This window comes from Jaculus jaculus, chromosome 6 (assembly GCF_020740685.1).
Source record: "Jaculus jaculus isolate mJacJac1 chromosome 6, mJacJac1.mat.Y.cur, whole genome shotgun sequence".
In the NCBI taxonomy this organism is placed as follows: Eukaryota; Metazoa; Chordata; class Mammalia; order Rodentia; family Dipodidae; genus Jaculus; species Jaculus jaculus.
In genome coordinates, this window is record NC_059107.1 from 45,487,897 (window position 1) to 45,507,981 (window position 20,085).

General features: G+C 49.7%; 1 protein-coding gene across 1 annotated transcript; it reads right to left on the bottom strand.

Moving 5' to 3' along the window:
* Positions 1 to 2,201: 2,201 nt before the first annotated feature.
* Positions 2,202 to 17,789, bottom strand: Sh2d6 (SH2 domain containing 6). The gene is made up of 18 exons (XM_045152192.1): positions 17,780 to 17,789; positions 17,096 to 17,230; positions 11,209 to 11,363; positions 10,170 to 10,195; positions 9,775 to 9,809; positions 9,338 to 9,408; positions 9,107 to 9,245; positions 8,467 to 8,546; positions 6,316 to 6,376; positions 5,483 to 5,505; positions 4,887 to 5,001; positions 4,435 to 4,513; positions 4,208 to 4,238; positions 4,053 to 4,077; positions 3,625 to 3,674; positions 3,259 to 3,342; positions 2,987 to 3,145; positions 2,202 to 2,402 (listed from the first exon to the last, which is right to left on the bottom strand). Exons 1-18 carry the CDS (start codon positions 17,787 to 17,789, stop codon positions 2,286 to 2,288), a joined length of 1,395 nt encoding a protein of 464 aa, XP_045008127.1. The 3' UTR covers positions 2,202 to 2,285.
* Positions 17,790 to 20,085: the final 2,296 nt, after the last annotated feature.

Genomic DNA, 20,085 nt, shown 5'->3' on the forward strand with positions numbered 1-20,085 from the left:
CTGCCCTGATATATGGTTAAGAAAGATACCTGCCCAAGAGCCTGAGTCAGCCTGAGTCAGCCCCTAGACACATCTAGGACATGTCTGAGATTTGCCCAAGACTTGTCCCTTCTACCTCTCTGCCCCAGCCAATCAAAAACATACAAATGTTACTGCTGCTTGCTTAGCCAATCACAATGAAGGTTACTTAATCTGCTTGGAATTCCCCTAGCCTCTGCCCACCAACTTTGCCTGCCAATCAAAAGAATACAAGTACAGTTACTGTTCAAACCAACCAATCATGTAACTGCCTAACTAGAAACTCCCTTCTTCTTTGTTCAAATCCCTATAAAAACCCTACCCTTCTGCTACTCGGGGCTCTTGTAGGGATCCACTGCACTGGTGAAGAGCCCAAGCTTAAGCCCCAAATAAAGCTCTTTGCCTTTGCTTATGTGTCTGGTTCTCCTTGGAGGTCACTGGGGATGCTGAGAACCTGGCAAAACACTGGCAAGCCCATTCTCTCTCTCAAATTAAAAAAAAAATATATATATATATATATATATATATATATATATATATACATACATACATACATACATACATACACACACACACATATACTGTGTGGAGCTGGAGAGATTGCTTAGTGGTTAAGATGCTTGTCTGCAAAGCTGAAAGACTCAGGTTTGATTCTCCAGTACCCATGTAAAGCCAGATGCACAAACTGCATACATCTGGAGTTCATTTGTGGCAGCTGGAGGCCCTTGTGTGCCCATACACACACACACTATTTTTTTTTTTTTTGGCTTATTTTTATTTATTTATTTGAGAGCAACAGGCAGAGAGAGAGATAGAGAGAGAGGGAGAGAATGGGTGTGCCAGGGATTCCAGCCACCGTAGATGAATTCCAGATGCGTGTGCCCCCTAGTGCATCTGGCTAACGTGGGTTCTGGGTAATTGAGCCTCGAACCGGGGTCCTTAGGCTTTACAGGCAAATGCCTTAACCACTAAGCCATCCCTCCAGCCCTTATATTTTATTTTCAAAGCAGAGAGACACAACACACGAGTGTGAGTGTAGGGCTGGAGGGATGGCTTAGTGGTTAAGTGCTTGCCTGTGAAGCCAAAGGATCCAGGTTTGATTCCCCAGGACCCATTTTAGCCAGATGTACAAGGTGTCAAGATGTACAGGGCTGGAGGTCCTGGTGTGCCCATTCTCTCTTCTCTCTCTGCCTCTTTCTCACTCTCAAATAAATAAATTATATATATATATATATATATATATATATATATATATATATATATATATATATATATATAATTTTAAAAAACAAAAAAATTTAAATAAAATATATTTTTTTAAGAAAAGGGCTGGAGGGCTGGAGAAATGGCTTAGCGGTTAAGCACTTGCCTATGAAGCCTAAGGACCCCAGTTCGAGGCTCGATTCCCCAGGACCCACGTTAGCCAGATGCACAAGGGGGCTCATGCATCTGGAGTTCGTTTGCAGTGGCTGGAAGCCCTGGTGTGCCCAATTCTCTCTCTCGCTCTCTGCCTCTTTCTCTCTGTCACTCTCAAATAAATAAATAAAAATTTAAATTTTTTTTTAAAAAGCCAGGTGTGGTAGCGCATAGCTTTAATCCCAGGATTTAGGAGGCAGAGGTAGGAGGATTGCTGTGAGTTCAAGGCCACCCTGAGACTACATAGTGAATTCTAGTCAGCCTTGGCTAGAGTGAGACCCTACCTTAAAAAAAACAGTATACTGTGTGTACAGGAAAACCCAATCCCCTCCCAGATGGTGCTAATCTTCCAAGAGAAGATGAAGGGAGTTTCTTGGCTCTAAGGCTCTGTTGGGAGGCCAACCTCTCTAGGCCACCACATGCCTTCATCCAAGGAAGTAGGGAGTTCCTTGAACACTTCCATTGTGGCTGGCACTGGGCTCCCAGCTATGGGATGCGTAGAAGGTCCAGGAGTCAGACTCTGGAAGCCCTTCCTAGTGCCTTTCATCTGGGGTCTGCAGGGACTGGGGGAAGGTGAGTGGGAGGCCAGGGGAGGGGGAGTAGACTAAGGAGAGAGGGAAAACATAGCCCAAGGGAGGGTTGGAGGGGGGTGTGTGAAGGAGTACACTGTGAAGGCAGATGAGGTGGTGTAAACCTTTAATCCCACAACACCTGGAAGGCAGAGGCAACAGGATTAAGGGCCTCTAGAGTTGCAAACCAGCCTGGGATACACAAGACTCTCAGAACAAACAAAAACAGAAAAGGAAAAGATCCATAATGTGGGCCAGAGGTGGGCGTGTGTCACGGTGGCCCTATGGCTTGGTGGGGAAGAGCAGGCAGGTCAGGCCCCGGCTGCCACTGTGTCTGTCCACCAGGGGAAGGGGGTGCTTCGAATAGTGCTGGACCATGGCAGTCACAGAGGAGAAGAGCTGCAAACAGGAGACAGTATGCCCATGAGTACCTGGGCATCATTCTGCCAGTGATTCCCTATGGCAGCCATGCGGCAGGCAAGCTGGCCAACATTTCTCTACATATTTTACTTCATTGGTGTATTGGCTTTTGCTGTCTGGTTCCAAACCTCACACAGCTGTCGTGGTGGGCATGCTGCTTGCCAGGCTCAGGTTTCCAGACAAACAACTTCAGGTCCCATGGGGACTTAGTAGAGGGGTACCGTTCCTACCTAGCCTGTATCCCAGCAATTGCTGGGGACAAAGTCGACTCCTTGGAGGCTCCTGCCCTCCTTCCAGCTAGCCTCATTGGAGGTACATATGTCCCCACCCTGACTCCGTGCATAGTGAGCTAAGGCAAGAGGGGCCACTTCCCCCGGAGCACCTCTCAAAGTGCTGGGTGTCTGAGAAGGAAGGATTCAGGGCTCTGGACTCTGGCGTTTTTAGCTATCCCAGGAAACTGCGACCTGGCTTTCTCTCCCACATGTTCTTGGCTAGGCTCTGCATGGTGGGACTGGTGTGTGGTCCATCTTGCTTATTAGACCCCTGCCTTCTCCAACACCCACCTCCTTAGGGTTCCTGCCCTCCTTGCCCAGGGCATAGTGGTGCCCGCCATCCAGCTGCCGGATGGGAATGTTGAAGACCCGGCCTCGGAGGAGCACTGCCAGGGTGAAGGGCTGGGAGCCATAAGGCCCAGAGCTGAGGCGAACAGTGTAGGCTCCGTCCTGTGGACAAGACCCCAGCCATGACTCTCCTGTGCAGCTAACTGCTCCCCCCAGCCTGACTGGCTATATGTCCCACAGATTTCAAACAAGACCAGGAGACCACAAGCGCCCACCTTCTGGAAATGGAGCAGGGTTCTCTCAACAGTATGACGGTCACAGTGCCCTGAATACCAAGGTTGGCCCAGCAGGCTGCCATCCTAGATACACACAGTCACTCAGAGTTGTGTTACAGTATGGGATGGGAGGCGGGGAGCACAGAACCCTGGGGTGCAGCCATCCGTGTTCCTCTCTGCCAGCCTCACACTGAGCCCCAAAGCAGAGCCAGGTTGTTTCTGGGCCTGGCACATCTGCTGCATGTGTGCCCAGTGTATGCCTGTTTCTCAGGGTGGTGCATGCACAAGCCAGGAGGGCTGCTGGGCCGGGACTAGAGAGAGGGCTCTGGTCCCCAAAGGCCTCAACTGTTGCCAGCCTCCGCTCACCTCAGCAGAGGAGGGTGTGGCTATGGAGGGAACCGATGGTCTTCTTCCTGCTGAAAGATGCGCAGAATAGAGTTGGAGCTGGAAAGGGCTTGGATTAGGGGCAGTGGGGAGTAGCTTCATGGGACAGAAGTATGGCATGTAAATAGGTGGGAAGTCTAAGACAGGCCACCCAGTGCTCTCTCCTCTCCAGGTCAAGCACTCTGATATGTGCTATAAGCCAGGCTTCCTTATGAGACAGCTAAGGGAGGAGTCATCAATCTGGTGCAGACCCTGAGAACTGTCCCCACAGGGTCCTCTCGGGCATGGCCTCAGCTAGAGTCAGAGCTGCAAGGACCACTTCAATGAAGCGTGGACGGAGGGTGTCTGGCCTACAGGGGTGGGATGGGATCCTGGCTCCATTCATACTGAGGATGTGTGGAAGGGCTTACCTTTGGATGTGGCGTCCACAGCTCCCTGGGACACAGGAGGTCTGGTCAGATGAGAGCCGAGCCCTGCAGGCTGCTGGCCCCCAGCCTGAAGTTCCACCCTGGGCTTCCCTGCCCCTCCTCCCAGCTCACGTCCCCCTAGACCACGAGCATCTTACGTTCCAGGCTTCCTGGGGAGCTGTGGTGGGCCTATAGGGAACAAAGTGGAGAACAGAGCTCCGAGGCTTGCTTTACCTCCTTCAGGAGAGACAGCTCAGAGGACAGAGCAGCAGCCCAAGCTGCCCTTAGCATGACTGCTAACAAAGCTGAGCACAGCAAGGAGGGCCTGCAGATCCCAAGTGGTTCTCCCCACTCACCATGCACATGGACCTGGTGTGGCACTCACCTGGGCACCAAAGATGTCCTTGGCAGAGGAACTGGGGGTATCAGAACTTGAGAGCTCAGAGTCCTAGTCAAGGCCTGGACTGAAACAGAGAAGGCAGCCCGGGCTTGGCTGGGCACCAGGCAGGGAAATCCAGGCCAATCATGGAGGGCCTGAGAACAGCTGAGGGGCCTGCAGCTGTTTCTCTGTGGCCTGGGCTCTCTGACCTCATTCTAACCTGAGGCAAATGCCAGCCTGGCAGAAACTATTGAGGCGCTCCTCCCAGCCCTCGCTCTCAGGGGAGCCACCCCTTTGGTGGGAACAGTGTAGGTAAATGTGGACCAAAGGCAGAAGTGAAGACATCCAGGCAGTGTCTGATTGTCCAAGGACATTGTGTGGGTGAGGATGGGAAAGGAGGTAGCAGGTAGGGACAAAGCCAGGCGAATGTGTCTGTGGCCAGGCAGCAGAGGACCTACCTGAAGTCCTACTCTGGGCTTCCCTTCCGCCCCTCCCAGGTAGGTAGCCTTCGCCTGGATCAGGCTCACACTCCAGGTAGATGTCCTCATCACGTTTCTTTGTAAGGCCTGGCACCTAAGGGAGAAGAGGTGTATGTTACCATGGTTTTGTCCAGCCCTGGGGCTCCCTCAAAAAGTAAGCAGACACCCCCAAGTGTCAGCACTCAGGAGGGAAGTAAGGTAGGAGGATCACTGTGAATTCCAGGCCAGCCTGAAACTACAGTTCCAGGTCAGCCTGGGCAAGAGTGAGACCCTACCTCAGGGGGAAAAAAAAAAAAATAAGCGGTCTTTGCCTCAAACAGCCGCCACTAGGGAAGGAGATGGCTTGGACGCGTCACTCCCTCCTTCTGTGCATGGAAAGGGCATCTCATGAGCGCCATCCACTTCGGAGACATTCACAGGATGTGGAGGAGGGGCCCCAGGTGACACCCTCAGGCTCTGCTCTGTACCTCTCCCTGGGCTTCAGGGGTATTTTCTTGCCTGGCTTTCCCTGCCTCTACCTCTGCCAGCTTTCTGTGCAGAACCTAGCATGTGTAGTGGGTGAAGGGACAGCTCACCACTCTAGCCGGTGCACCTTGTCCTGGAGGGGAGAGGAAAGAACCAGTGTTTATGAGCAGCGGGGAGGAGGAGACCAGAGCCCGCCCGGTGGCAATGTCCTTCCTAGCCAGGGAGTCAGCTCTTCCCCCTTGTCATTTTCCCTCCTAACTCTGTGATGTCTCCTGGCTCTACCTCTCATTCCTGATGACTTTGGGCTGGTCCAAAACTTGCAGCCACTCTCAAAGCTATGAACTCTCACCAGCCCCTAAGCAAAGTTAACATGAAATGTGCTTCAGGTGAGCTATTTGACCTTGGGCAGAGGGAGGGTACCCCTTCCACAGCCTCTTTCTACAGGGATGTTCCTGTTCTGACACCCCAGAATTCTGGCGTCATAGGTCTTAGGGCATTGACCATAGAGGGAAGTCTCTAGATTGTAGACACAGGCATGGAATGGATGGGATCAGAGGGGTGGCCCAAGGACCACCTTTAGTGGAGGAGGGTGCTCAAATGTCTTAACAGGGCAGATTCTGGGGGAAGAGTTTGCTGCCCTTCTGACCTCTTCACTCTGGGGTGCCCCTCACCTGACCCAGAGGGCATACAGGCCTGGGGGTGAGGCCCTTGGCTTTGGTGCCTTCACGCAGACATAGCACTTCATGTTTCCCAGCCTCTATCCCCTCACTTGTTCACCGGTGGTAATGCTACCAGAACTGTCAGCCTTAAGGGCTTGGCAGGCAAAAAGGAGCCACAGCTGGGAGAACTGCAGGAAGCGCATGGGAGGCATCACCAGCTCCATCCCACGGGGGGGGGGAGGACCCCCTCCCCGTGGGGAGCCGTGAGAGTTCGCCGCCCTTACCTCGCCTTCCAAAGACAGGTCCCTGCTTTGTGCCCACCTGCAGGTTCATGGTTGCCTTCAGCTGTGGGCACAATAGGGCTGGTGAAGGAGGAGGCATCTGAAGAAAGATGCTGAGGGCTGGTGAAATGGCTTAGCGGTTAAGGCATTTGCCTGCAAAGCCTAAGCACCCCAGTTCAATTCCCCAGGACCCAAGTTAGTCAGAGGCACAAGAGGGCACATGTGTCTGGAGTTCGTTTGCAGTGGTTAAAGGCCCTGGCACACCCATTCTCTCTTTCTGTCTATCTGCCTCTCTCTCTCAAACAAATGAATAAATAAATAAAATATTTTTTAAAAAAGAAAGATGCTGAGGTGCAATGGATTGGAGCTATGTGTGCAGTTAAAAAAAAAAACAAAAAACTCCAGGCATGGTGGCGCACGCCTTTAATCCCAGCTCTCAGGAGGCAGAGGTTGGAAAATCACTGAGAGTTTGAGGCCATTCTGAGACTACATAGTTAATTCCAGGTCAGCCTGGACCACAGTGAAACCCTACCTTGAAAAAAAAAAAAAAATCACAAGGGGCCTGGAGAGATGGCTTGACCATTAAGGTACTTGTCTGTGAAGCACTAGAACCTAGGCTCAATTCCCCAGCACCCACGTAAGGCAGATGCCCAAAGGTGGCACATGCACTTGGAGTTCATTTGCAGTCGCCAGGGGTCCTGATGCACCCATTCTCTCTATCTGCCTCTCAAATAAATATTTCACACACACACACACACACACATATATATATATATATATATATTTATTTATTTATTTATTTATTTATTTATTTATTTTAATCACAGGGTAGCCAGGCATGGAGGCACATGCCTTTAATCCCAGCACTCAGGAGGTAGAGGTAGGAGGATCGCCATGAGTTTGAGGCCACCCTGAGACTACATAGTGAATTCCAGGCCAGCCTGATAGAGTGACACCCTGCCTCAAAAAAAAAAAAAAAAAGTCACAAGGGTGTGGGATGATTCTTTAATAGTCAAAGTGCTTCAATTTCTCAGCACCCACGTAAAGCCAGACGCAATGGTGCATGCATCTGGAGTTTATTTGCAGCAGCAACAAACACCCACACATGCAAATAAGTAAATTTCTTTAAAAAATCACAAGAAAACTAGACATGGCGGTACATGCCTTGGGAGATGGAGGCAGGAGGATCAGAAGTTCAAGGTCATCTTTGGCTACATAGTGAGTTCCAGGCTAGCATGAGACTTTGTTTGTTTTTTTTGTTGTTGTTTGTTTGTTTTTAAATATTTTTATTAATTATTTATTTGAGAGAGGGAGACGCTGGGGATGAATTCTAGACGCATGTGCCACTTTGTGCATCTGTCTTATGTGGGTCTTGGGGAATTGAACATGGGTCCTTTGGCTTTGAAGGCAAATGCCTTAACCACTAAGCCATCTTTCCAGCCCTTTTTTTTTTTTTTTTTTTTGAGTTATTGTCTTGCTCTAGCCCACGCTGACCTGGAATTCACCACAACTGCTAGGTGTGGTGGGCATGCCTGTAATCCCAGCTCTTGGGAGATGGGGTTAGGGCTGCCCTCAGCTACATGAGATCAAGGCCAGTCTGAGCTACATGAGATCCTGCCTTTCCCACCTAGAAAAAGGACAATGAAACAAACAAAGCCAGCCATGGCAGTACATGCCTGAACCCCAGCACTCTGTAGGCAGAGGTGGGAGGATCTATTGCGGTGAGTTCAAGGCTAGTCTGTAACTACAGAGTGAGTTCCAGGCCAGCCTGAGCTAAAGTGAGACCCTGTCTCTAAAAACAACAACAACAAAACAAACAAACAAACCAAAAACCACTACAGCAACAGTGGCAATGTTCTAGAAGGACAGCACTTCCCTCAGCCTCGATTTGGAGCTCTTTCTTTATTGTGACTCTTCCCCTTTTTTGCCTTTTATTCCAGTAAGATAAGGAAAGTAGTAGATTTCAAAGTCCACAGCCAGGTCACACTGGGGATGGGAACTGGCTGGGGCTGGCAGCTGAGCACTCTGGGCAAGGGAGGGGTTCTTGCTTGGCTGTGGTTTCTGACTTGACCTGACCACATCAGAGTTCTCAGGGGCCTCTGAGTGCAGATGCGAAGTGAGCTTGCAGATAGGATGCCTCCAAGAGTTACTCACCGGGAAAGGATAGCCTGGGGTGGGGCTGATGGAGGGCTGAGGGAGAGGTGGCTTAGAGGGGCCCAGGGGGCCAGAGCGGTCTGGAAAAGACAGCATGTGTTGTGGTTGGGGGTGTCCAGCATCCTGTGTAGATCCCCATTTCCTTTCTGTTTCCCACCTAGTCCCCTTCACATCCTCCCTCCCTCCTTCACTCTCCCCTGCTCATTCATTGGCTTCCTGACAGCTCTGTCTCCTTGGCAACGTAAGGCAGCCAGCTTCCCTGCCCCCACCTGGCCACGCTCAGGAGCTTAGGAGTGGGATGCCAGTGACAGCGCCCCCACCCTGGCTGGGAGGAGGTTCTGAGAACTCAGAGGTGGAATGGCAACCCTAGGGACCAGCTCTGTCTTTAGGCTTTGCCACTGTTGCCTTAGTTACCTGATCTGCCCCCCTTCTCCCCTCCCCCTTCTCCCTCCCCTCTTTCCTCCATCGCTCCCCCCTTTTGCTGCCTGGCTAAGAGGCGGCTGTGACCGCCAGCTGCGGCCCCTCTCCCAGTCCCAGCTCAGGCCGAGGAAGGAGAGGCAAGGCCTGGACCTTTCTCTGGTGAGGCCCTGTCTCCTGCCCAAACCCCGTATCTTCCCGCCTCCCCCTCCCCAGCCCTCACCCAGATACAAGTCCTCCTTTGTGCCAGGAGGGTGCGCAAGGGCCAGACTGAGAGGCAGAGCCTCACACGGGGGCAGCTCATATTTATCCTCATCTTCATCTTCATCCTCATCCTCATCCTGGGCCTTCAGGAAGGGCTGCTGGATAAAGGGGAGACGACAGGCAGGGCATGGCAGGACACGGGTGGTCCCTGGCCCCCTCCTCCTGCCCCGGTCTCAGCAGCTGGACTCACCCTGTGTCTCCAAGTCTCTGGGCCAGGCAGGGGAGATGGCCTGGGAGTGTCTTCTCTCCACACTGGGACATCTGGACAAACAGACTGACCTCGCCTCTTGCCAGCTCACCCTCAGGCAGCCAATACTTGGTCCCTTCCCCAGTGTAATCAACTGCCCTGACTAAGGAACCCCATAGCGATGGGCATTTCTAGCACTGCAGCAAGAAGGCTGATGTGGAAGGCAACCAGAAACTAGGGGGCCTTTCAGTTGCTTGCTATACCTGTGAATATTCCTGACCCTGTCCCCTGATTTTGACGAAGACACATGAGAGAACAAAGCTCAAGTGACGAAGCGGTGCTGGACGATGCTAGGCAGCTTGTCCAGAGCCACGCAGGGAAGACCCAGCTCTCGGGGGAATCTGGTCTGCTGGCCCCCAGGGGCCCACTGTGTCACTTACCCATACATCTGGCAGGTGGGAGGGGTGGCCCCAACCTGTAAGCAGACTCTATTCAACCCTGCTCAAGAAGGCCCTTGAGCTTGTGTTAGGCAGACTCTGCAGGGTAGGGCATCCACATCTACAACCTTCCAGGAGGTGTGACATGACAGGAGGACGAGGCTGACCGGGGGGGGCTAGTAGCTTTGGGGTACACAGCTGAACGAGTTGGTACCCTAGGAAACTTGGGGTTGGGAGAGCCCCACAGCTGATAACAGAGGGTAGAAACAGATGAACGGCTGTGGGAGGGGTGGAGATGGCAGCCAGCATTTTAGGAAGACTGTCCCATCAAAGGAAGGGTCGAGAGTAGACTGGAGACAAGGGGGAAGGACAGGAGAAAGAGGGGCTCAAATACTCACCGGGCCTTGTTTCCACTGAGCTTGTCCTAGAAAGAGCCAGAAGGGGAGGAGAGGAAGATGATCAGTATAGCTAAGACGTGTCTCTCTGTCCAGAGTCCCGAGAACCCAGGCTTATGGGCCTGAGACTACCCAGAGACCAAGTCTCACCATTGCAAGGTAGACAGAGCTCTGTCTTCCTGGGGCCCAGGAGCTGCCACAAATGGCCTGTTGGACAGAGGTCCGATTGTTCCTATTATTTGCATCTCCAAATGGACTTCAGCCAGGACCTCCCTCCTATGGCTGTGGTCTCCGTCCCCTGAGCCACCCCAGGAGCAAAAGCCAAGGTTGAAAGGCTTACTTTAACTTTCCAATTCAGCTGCCTTTCTAGACTCGCACACATTACAGTAATGGACGCAGGCCCTTTGCAAACATTTTCTTAAACTTTTATTCCTGTTGTCATGTGCTGGTGAAAAGTTCAGAGGCTCTCATATTGAATGCGACAGCTTCATTCTTTTTGTTTGTTTGTTTTGTTTTGTTTTTCAAAGGAGGGTTTCACTCTAGTCCAGGCTGACCTGGAATTCACTATGTAGTCTCAGGGTGGCCTCGAACTCACAGCGATCCTCCTACCTCTGCCTCCTCGCAAATGCTGGGATTAAAGATGTATGTCACTACACCCGGCATCTAGCCAGTTTTTAAAATTTATATAATTTAACTTAACTTAATTTATTTAACACAGAGAGAAACAGGCAGATGATAGATACATACATATATACATACATTGGGAGACAGAGAGAATGGGTGCACCAGGACCTCCAGCCACTGCAAATGAACTCCAGACACATGCAACTTCTTGTGCATCTGCTTACATGAGTCCTGGGGAATCAAACCTGGGTCCTTAGGATTCACAGGCAAATGGCTTAACCACTAAGCCATCTCTCCAGCCCATCTCTTCACTATTCAAAAGAAGAAACTAAGGGTATTAGCCCTGACAATACCACAGCCTGGGCGGCTTCTGTCCAACAGCCTGGCTGGCTTAAACAACAGAAATGTTATTTCCTACCAGTTCTGGGGGACAGAAGGCCAAGGTCAAGGTGCTGTCAGGGTTGTTTCTGTGGCCTCTGCTCCTGGCTTGGATACAGTTGCTTCTCCCCGTGTCCTTACATGACCTCTCTTCAGTAGGCACAAAGGGAGCGCAAGCTCTGATGTCAATCCCTCCTGTTATAAAGATACCAGACGAGTATATTAAGACTCTCCGCTTAGGACCTCATTTAACCTTCGTTGCCCCCTTAAGGACCAATTTCCAATGACAGCCACATTGGGGATTAGGGATTTAACATGTGAAGGTGTAGGGTTTGACTCAGTCCACCATACTGAGGCTCTGAGAAGTTGAATAAGTTGCCTGAGGTTGAGCAGTGTATGTTGGCAATAGGATTCAACCTGAGGCTTGAGCCTGTGCAGTAACCATTAGCTTATCTAGGATTAAGGTGGAGCTTCTTCTCTTGCCATGCATGGAATTAGATTACTGCTGTTTGTGGACTTCCTTAAAGGGCTGACTTCCACCCAGGTATTGTTACCCTTGTTACCCAAGTGAATGTTAAAACTTTGACTCTTTTAAAAATATTTTTATTTATGTATTTGAGAGATAGAGAAAGAGAGAGAGGAGAGAGATTGAGATGGAGAAAGAGAATGGGCATGCCAGGGTCTCTAGCCACTGAAACACTGCAAACAAACTCCACATGCATGCACTATCATTACAATTTTTTTTTTTTTTTTTGAGGTTGGATCTCACTCTAGCTCATGACCTGGAATTCACTATGTAGTCTCAGGGTGGCCTTGAATTCATGGTGATCCTCCTACCTCTGCCTCCTGAGTGCTGGGATTAAAGGCATATGCCACTACACTCAGCAACACAAATATTTTTTTTAAAAAATATATTTAAGTAAGTACAATGATTGAGATGGGGAGGTAGTATGATGGAGAATGGAATTTCAAAGGGGAAAGTGTGGGGGGGGGAGGGAGGGAATTACCATGAGATATTTTTTTATGATCATGTAAAATGCTAATAAAAATTTTTAAAAAAGAGAAAAAATATATTTCAGGACTGGAAAGATGGCTTAGCAGTTAAGGCACTTGCCAGTGAAGCCTAAGGACCCACATAAGCCAGATGCACATGGTGGCACATGCATCTGGAGCTCCTTTGCAGTGGCTGGATGACCTGGTGAGCCCATTCTCTCTCTCTCTAATAAATACATAAATAAATAAATATAAATAAATAAATAAAAACAAAGGGCTGAAAAAACAGCTTAGTGGTTAAGGTGCATGCCTGCAAAGCCTAAGGACCCTGGTTCGATTGTCCAGGTCCCACGTAAGCCAGATGCAAATCATAGTCCATAGGCTTGGAGTTCTTTGCAGTGGCTAGAGGACCTGGAGCTCCCATTCTTTGTCTCTCTCAGTCTCTCTCTCTCTCACACTCTCTGTCTGTCTTTAATAAATACATAAATAAAAATTTTTTTAAGGACGATTTAAAAATAAATATTTAATCCAGGGGCTGGAGAGATGACTTAACGGTTAAAGCACTTGCCTACAAAGCCAAAGGACCCAGGTTTGATTCCTTAGCACCCAGCTGTAAGCCAGCTGCACAAGGTGGCGCATGTGTCTGGAGCTTCCAGTGGCTGCCTCTCTCTCACTCTCTCATAAATGAATAAGTAAATATATATATATAAACTGGGCATGGCGGCACACACCTTTAATCCCAGTACTCAGGAGGCAGAGAAAGGCCTGCCTGGAGCTTCAGAGTGAGTTCCAGATCAAGAAGCCAAAAAAACAAAAGCCATTGTTGGGGAGATGGGGGGGGGGGTCAACAAGAAGCCCGGGAATTACAGTGGGGAAAATGAGAAAACAAACCCAGAAACACTCCCCATCTGAAACTCAGGACTTGAGTCTACTCCTTATCCTTCACTCCTAGGCTGGCCCTCCTTCATAGTTAGACCAAAAGGCAGGGGACAACTTCCCTCATCAAGAGAGCTCCTGTGGGAGGGGCAGCCAGCTCTGGGGTCACTCTCCATGGGCTCAGAGTCCACAGGTGAGACTGAGCAGAATGCTCGGAACCACCCCACCACAAACCCCAAACCGCGTGTTTCCAGAGCATATCACCCTCACCACAGCCTCTGACTTCCTCTGTTCAGAGCTTTGCATAGGCAAATTGCAAAGCCAGGGCCAACAAAAGGGCCACAAGTGCCACAGAGTCCACGGCATCTTGGCAGGGGCGCCAGCCACACAGATTTGTAGGAACAGGGGAAGGAGGGAGGCTTGTCTTGCTCATCTTCTCAGCCAGCCCTGAAGGACCTTGCTTCTTGCTGATCATAGGCAGACTTTTTTTTTTTCGAGGTAGGGTGTCCCTCTAGCCCCCACTGATTTGGAATTCATTGTGTACTCTCGGGGTGGCCTCGAACTGATCCTCCTACCTCTGCCTTCCGAATGCTGGGATTAAAGGCATGTGCCACTACCATGCCAGGCTTAACATCTGGGACTTTTTAATGACAAGCATAAATTATTTTTATCATTAGAAGTCAGTCAATAAACCAGGCAAGCCAGCACATGCTTTTAATCTCAGCACTCGGAAGGCAGAGGTAAGAGGATCACCATGAGTTCAAGGTCACCTTGAGACTACATAATGAATTCCTGATCAGCCTGGGATAGAGAGCGAGACCCTATCTCAAAAAAATAAAACAACAGGGCTGGAGAGATGGCTTAGCAATTAAGGCATTTGCCTACAAAGCCAAAGGATCCCAGTTCGATTCTTCCGGACCCACATAAGACAGATGCACAAGGTGACGCATACATCTGCAGTATGTTTGCAATGGCTGGAGGCCCTGGTGTGCCCATTCTCTCTCTTTTATTCTCTACCTCTTTCTTAAATAAATAAATAAAATTTTTTTTTTTAAAAAAAAGAAAAACAAAACAACAAAAAAGTCAGTCAATAAAAGCTGGACATACTGCTACACTCCTGCAATCTCAGTACTTGGCCATGGAGTCAGAAAGATCAGGAGTGAATTTAAGGCCAGGCTGTCACTAAACAAAACAAATGTGGCTGGGTTCAAGCTGATGTCAGGGGACAGTCCTACAGGGTGACGGCCTACATCAGCCTGGCCAATGGGTGAAGAGTCTGGTTTAACACAAGTCCGTAAGGGCCTCTTTGTCCCGTACCTCTGCCCTCTCAATGTGACTCAGTTAACTTTGGTGACATCCCTAATGGATGGTGGGCAGACAGCTCTCTAGGGATCTCTGTCTGGCCCCCAGTACATGATAATTTATCGCAGTTGCATCTGAGGATGGTGGCAAATCCTGCCCGGTCTCCCCCGGAGGTGGGGGAAAAGCTTGGGCAACAGTGGAGTTTATCTGTTTCCTAAGATGGGCCGGGAGCTGAGTGTCCCTCCCTTGGAGCTCCGGGGTAAAGGGCACAGGCCAGCGCCACCTGCTTGCTCTGCCCTACCTGTGCCAGCTCATCTGTCTTGCCCTGTAAGATCCTGGACCTGGCTGCACCCCAGCTCTGCTTAAAGCCCTGAGTGACTCCCCATGACTCCTCCAAAGGACAATATATAATTCTTATTGCCTTTGAGCCTGGGCCCTACATATTTCTTTTCTTTTCCTTTTCCTTTTTTCAAGATAGAGTCTCACTCTAGCTCAGGCTGACCTGGAATTCACTATGTACTCTCATGGTGGCCTTGAAATCATGACAATCCTCCCACTTCTGCCTCCTGAGCACTGGAATTTAAAGGCCTGTGCCACCACACCTGGCTGGGCCCTATCTATTTCTACAGCCTGGACTCCTCTGTTGTTTCCCAGGGGCTCAGCAACACTGCTTACAGGCCGTCTAGGAGGGCAATGTGGGCCCCATTCTGTACCTGTGACTGAGGGAAACTTCAGGAGAAAGGGACCTTCAGGCTGCTTTCTTTCTTTTATTCTTTTTTTTTTTTTTTTTGTCTTCTTGGCTTTGCAAGGTAGGGTCTCACTCTAGCCCAGGCTGATCTGGAATTCACTATGTAATCTCAGGGTGGCCTTGAACTCATGGTGATCCTCCTACCCCTGCTTCCGGAGTGCTGGGATTAAAGGCGTGTGCCACCGCGTCCCAGCTCTTTCTTTTTTTCTTTTTGGTTTCCAAGGCAGGGTTTCACTCTAGCTCAGGCTGACCTGGAGGGCGCTCTGTAGTCCCTGGTTGGCCTAGAACTTGTGGTGGTCCTCCTACCTCAGCCCCAGAAGGGCTGGGATTAAAAGCCTGTACCACCACACCTGGTGACCCTCAGCCTCTTCAGCTGTCTTTTATCTCGATCCATTGGCCTAGATTTTGCCCAGACAGAAGGCAGTGTGTCCCTTTATTCAGACAGCCTGGATGTTAAAGGTGGCAAAGAAAATGTCTTTCTTTCTTTGTTTTGAGACAAGCCCAAGTGACTGGCCTTTTCTTTCTTCTTTCTTTCTTTCTTTCTTTCTTTCTTTCTTTCTTTCTTTCTTTCTTTCTTTCTTTCCCCATCTATCTATCTATCTATCTATCTATCTATCTATCTATCTATCTACCTATCTAATTTATTTACTTGAGAGAGAGAGAGTGGGTGTGTCAGGACCTCCAGCCACTGCAAATGAACTCCAGTTGCATGTGCCACCTTATCTCTTCCATGTGTACTGTGTTCTAAGAACCTGTGTTCTTAGGCTTCTCAGGCAAGTGCCTTAACCACTAAGCCATCTCTCCTGCCTTTTTTTTTTTTTAATGGGAGGGAGGGGGAGAGAGAGAGAGAGAGAGAGAGGGAGAGAACTGGCACATCAGGGCCTCCAGCCACTGCAATCAAACTCCAGGTGCGTGCACCGTCTTGTGCGCATGTGCGTCCTTGCATCACCTAATGCAGTCTGGTTTATGTGGGGCCTGGAGAGTCAAACACTGAACCTTAGGTTTCACAGGCAAGTACCTTAACCGCTAAGCCATCTCTCCAGCCTGCCAGAGCCTGTCTTATCTGAGGCAGAGTCTGTCTTATCTGAGGCTGTACACTTTCCATTCCTGTGCTGGGACACCCTGTCCTTTCCTCCTTCTTCCTGTAGGCTACAGCTTAAGGGAACCTCTCCTCAGCAGGGACCCAAAGCCAGAGCAGTCCCCGGCCCTGCTCCCAGGGTAATGAAGCCAACAGGCTTATTACCAAGCTAGGTTCTAGCTGCCTGCACTGGGCTACTAGCTCTATAAATGGCCAGCTCTGGTGTGTATAGGGGTTCACAGTCAATTTCCAAGTGTTTGACCAACAACTGGGCACACAGCAGGCTTCCAGTTGATCAATATTTGTTGTAGCTGCTTTACCCAATCTTACTCATTCTGCACAGCTTGCCTGAGGAATGCTGTCCTCTGCAGAGCCCTGCTCTCTCTGAAAGGCCCATGCCTTGCTCCTTTCCTGCCCATAGGTCACCAATCACTAGGCCGAGAGGAAGGGCACAGTGCCCTCAGGGTCCTTCTCTGCTGAAAATAACCCCCTTCTGTAAACCCAGAGGCATATTTTTGACCAATCTCCCTGACTCCACCGGGTCCTTTCTGTTTCCCTTCCAGAGGGGGTTACTTCCCAGACACCCCAGAGCCCTTCCTCTCCCACCACCTCTTCTACCCCATCTCCGTGTTCTTTTCTCCCAGTAATAAGAGGAGAGGTTTCAGACTACGGCCTGAGCCAGGCATGGTGGCGCACGCCTTTAATCCCAGCACTTGGGAGGCAGATGGATCGCCAAGAGTTCGAGGCCACCCTGAGACTACATAGTGAATTCCAGGTCAGCCTGATAGAGTGACACCCTGCCTCAAAAACCAAACAAACAAGAACAACAACAACAAAAAACCCCGGCCTTTGTACCCTTAGTTGAGACTGGACACTGAATTGAAGCTGTTTCTCCATCTTTCCATCTCACTCTACATTCACCCTGCCTACCTGTCACCAACAGAAAAGCTGAGACCAAGGAGGACCCGGACGCTGGGCCTTGAGCTAATGACCACCCAGTCTGGTCGCCCCAGTCCCAGGACACTGCCAGGATCTGAGCAGTCATTTCAAAGGAGAGGGCGACGCCTGGTGGTAAGGAGAAGAATGGCAGTCTGTCACTCCTTTCCCTGAACCCTGAGGACGACAGAGAAAGGAAGGGGCTTCGTGGGAGGGGCAGACCTCAATTAACAGAAAGGTAAATACAAGAAAGCCCCTTAGGGGCAAGAATCTACCTTTCGTTGCTCTTTGCCCTTAGCCTCACTCTCTGTAATGACTTAATAACACTGCACTGTCCTGTGACTTTAATTGAGCCTTAGTGGGTTGGGCCTTCAGGGCCAGCCATATTAAATGGCTTTTGGCACCTAGCAGGTCACACACGAGTTTATGATTCAAGAGTTAGGTGCTAAGTCCTAGACTGCAGTTGCTCGCATTCTAATATTTCCAGGCTCATCAGGGCCTCTGGGAACAACGTGAGCGCCCTGCGGTGCCTAGAGATGAAGTCTCTCTGAGGCCGCCGAGCTTCCGCAGTACACGCTGAATGGGTGATTCCCTAGTCTGTGTCCAGCCCCCAAGCAGTCCCTTCCTGGAGCTCAGATCCTGTGCTTGACTCTGAAGACTGGATTCCCTGACGAATACCTTTGTGCATCGAGTGATAAAATATCTGCTTTCACGTCCCAAGAAAATGCTTCTCTAGCCAGAGAGAGAGAGAGAGGGAGAGAGGGAGGAAGGGAGGGGGAGAGAAAGAGAATGAGCATGCCAGGATCTCCTGCTACAACAAATGAACTCCAGACACATAGGCCACTTTGTGCATCTGGCTTACATGGGTACTGTGGGATTGAACCCAGGCCATTAGGCTTTGCAAGAAAGTACCTTTAGGCCAGGGTTGATGGTGCACAGCTTTAATCCCAGCACTGGAGAGGCAGAGGTGGGAGGATCCTCATGAGTTTGAGACCTCCCTGAGACTACATAGTGAATTCCAGGTCAGCCTGAGCCAGAGTGAGACATTACTTCAAAGTAAAACAAAAATAAAAATAAGAGAAAGAGGGGCTGGAGAAATGGCTTAGCAGTTAAGGTGTTTGCCTGCAAAGCCAAACGACCTTGGTTCGATTCCCCAGGACCCATGTAAGCCAGATGCACAAGCTGGCCTATGTATCTGGAGTTCATTTGTTGTAGCAGGAGGTCCTGGAATGCCCATTCTCTTTCTCTCCCTCTTTCACTCTCGCTCTCTCAAATAAATAAATAATAATAGTAAAAGAGAGAAAGTGCCTTTATCCACTGAGCCATCTCTCTAGCCCCTAAGAAAATATTTTTATTTATGAGAGCGAGAAAGTGATTATGTGCACGTCAGGCCTCTTGTGGCTGCATATGAACTCCAGACATGAGCCACTTTGTGCATTTGGCTTTATGTGGGTGCTGGGGAATTGAACCTGGGATTTGCAAGCAACTGATTTTAACCACTGAGCTATCTCCCCAGCCAGCCCTCATCTTTTTTTTTTTTTTTTCAAGGTAGGGTCTCACTGTAGCCCAGGCTGACCTGGAATTCACTGTGTAGTCTCAGGGTGGCCTCGAACTCATGGCGATCCTCCTACCTCTGCCTCCCCAGTGCTGAGATCAAAGGCGTGTGCCACCATGCCCAGCTGTCCCCTCATCATTTTTATTTTTTAAAGTTTTTTTTTTTTTTTTTTTGAGGTAGGGTCTCACTCTGGTCCAGGCTGACCTGGAATTAACTCTGTCATCTCAGGGTGACCTTGAATTCATGGCAATCCTCCTACCTCTGCCTCCCGAGTGCTGGGATTAAAGGCATGCGCCACCACACCTGGCTTTTTTTTTTTTAATTTTTGAGAGAGAGAGAGAAAGAGGCAAAGAGAAAATGGGTGTGCTAGGGCCTACAGCCATTGCAAACGAACTCCAGATGCATGTGCCCCCTTGTGCATCTGACTAACATAGGTCCTGGGGAATTGAGCCTCGAACCAGGATCCTTAGGCTTCACAGGTAAGCACTTAACTGCTAAGCCATTTCTCCAGCCCTTTATGTTTATTTTTAATGTTTTTTTTTTTTTTTTAAATTTTGAAGCAGGGTCTCACTCTAGCCCAAACTGACCTGGAACTCACTCTAGTCTCAGGCTGCCCTTGAACTCACAGTGATCCTCCTACATCTTCATCCTGAGTGCTGGGATTAAAGGTGTGTGCTACTTTTCCATAGCTTTAAATTTATTTATTTATTTTTGGTATGTGTGTGTACTATGTGTGGTGTTAATATGTGGTGTGTGTATATGTGTGTGTGTGTGTGTGCTGTCTATATGTATGCATAAACAGAGAAAGACATCAGATTTTTTAAAATACATTTATTTATTTATTTGAGAGGGAGGGAGAGGGAGAAAGAGGCAGATAGAATGGGCCTCTAGCCACTGCAAACAAACTCCAGATATATACACCACCTTGTACACCTGGCTTACATGGGTCCTGGGGAATCAAACTTGGGTCCTTAGGCTTCCCAGGCAAGTGCCCCAACCACTAAGCCATCTTCCCAGCCTGTATGTTCTTTTTAATTTCCCTTTCTCCTTCTCTGACAGACTCTCTCGTTGAACCTGGCGCTCTTCATTTTTTCAGTTACACTGGCTGAGCAGTGACTCTCAGCAATCCTTTGGTCTCTAGTCCCATCAGGGCTGGAGTTACAGGCATGTGCAGCCACACTCAGCTAAGGATTTAGCATACAGGGGCTAAGGATTTCACTCAGGTGCTCATGCTTGCACAGCAACCGCTCCTAACCATTGAGCCCCAGCCCCTTGTTTATGCTGCTGTTGTTGAAATAGGGTCTCATGTAGCCCAGGCTGACCTCAAACTCTCTATATAGCTGAGAGTGACCTTGAACTCCTGATCTTCCTATTTCCATATCCAAGGGCAGGGATTACAGGCATGTGCCATCACATCCAGCTTTAGAAA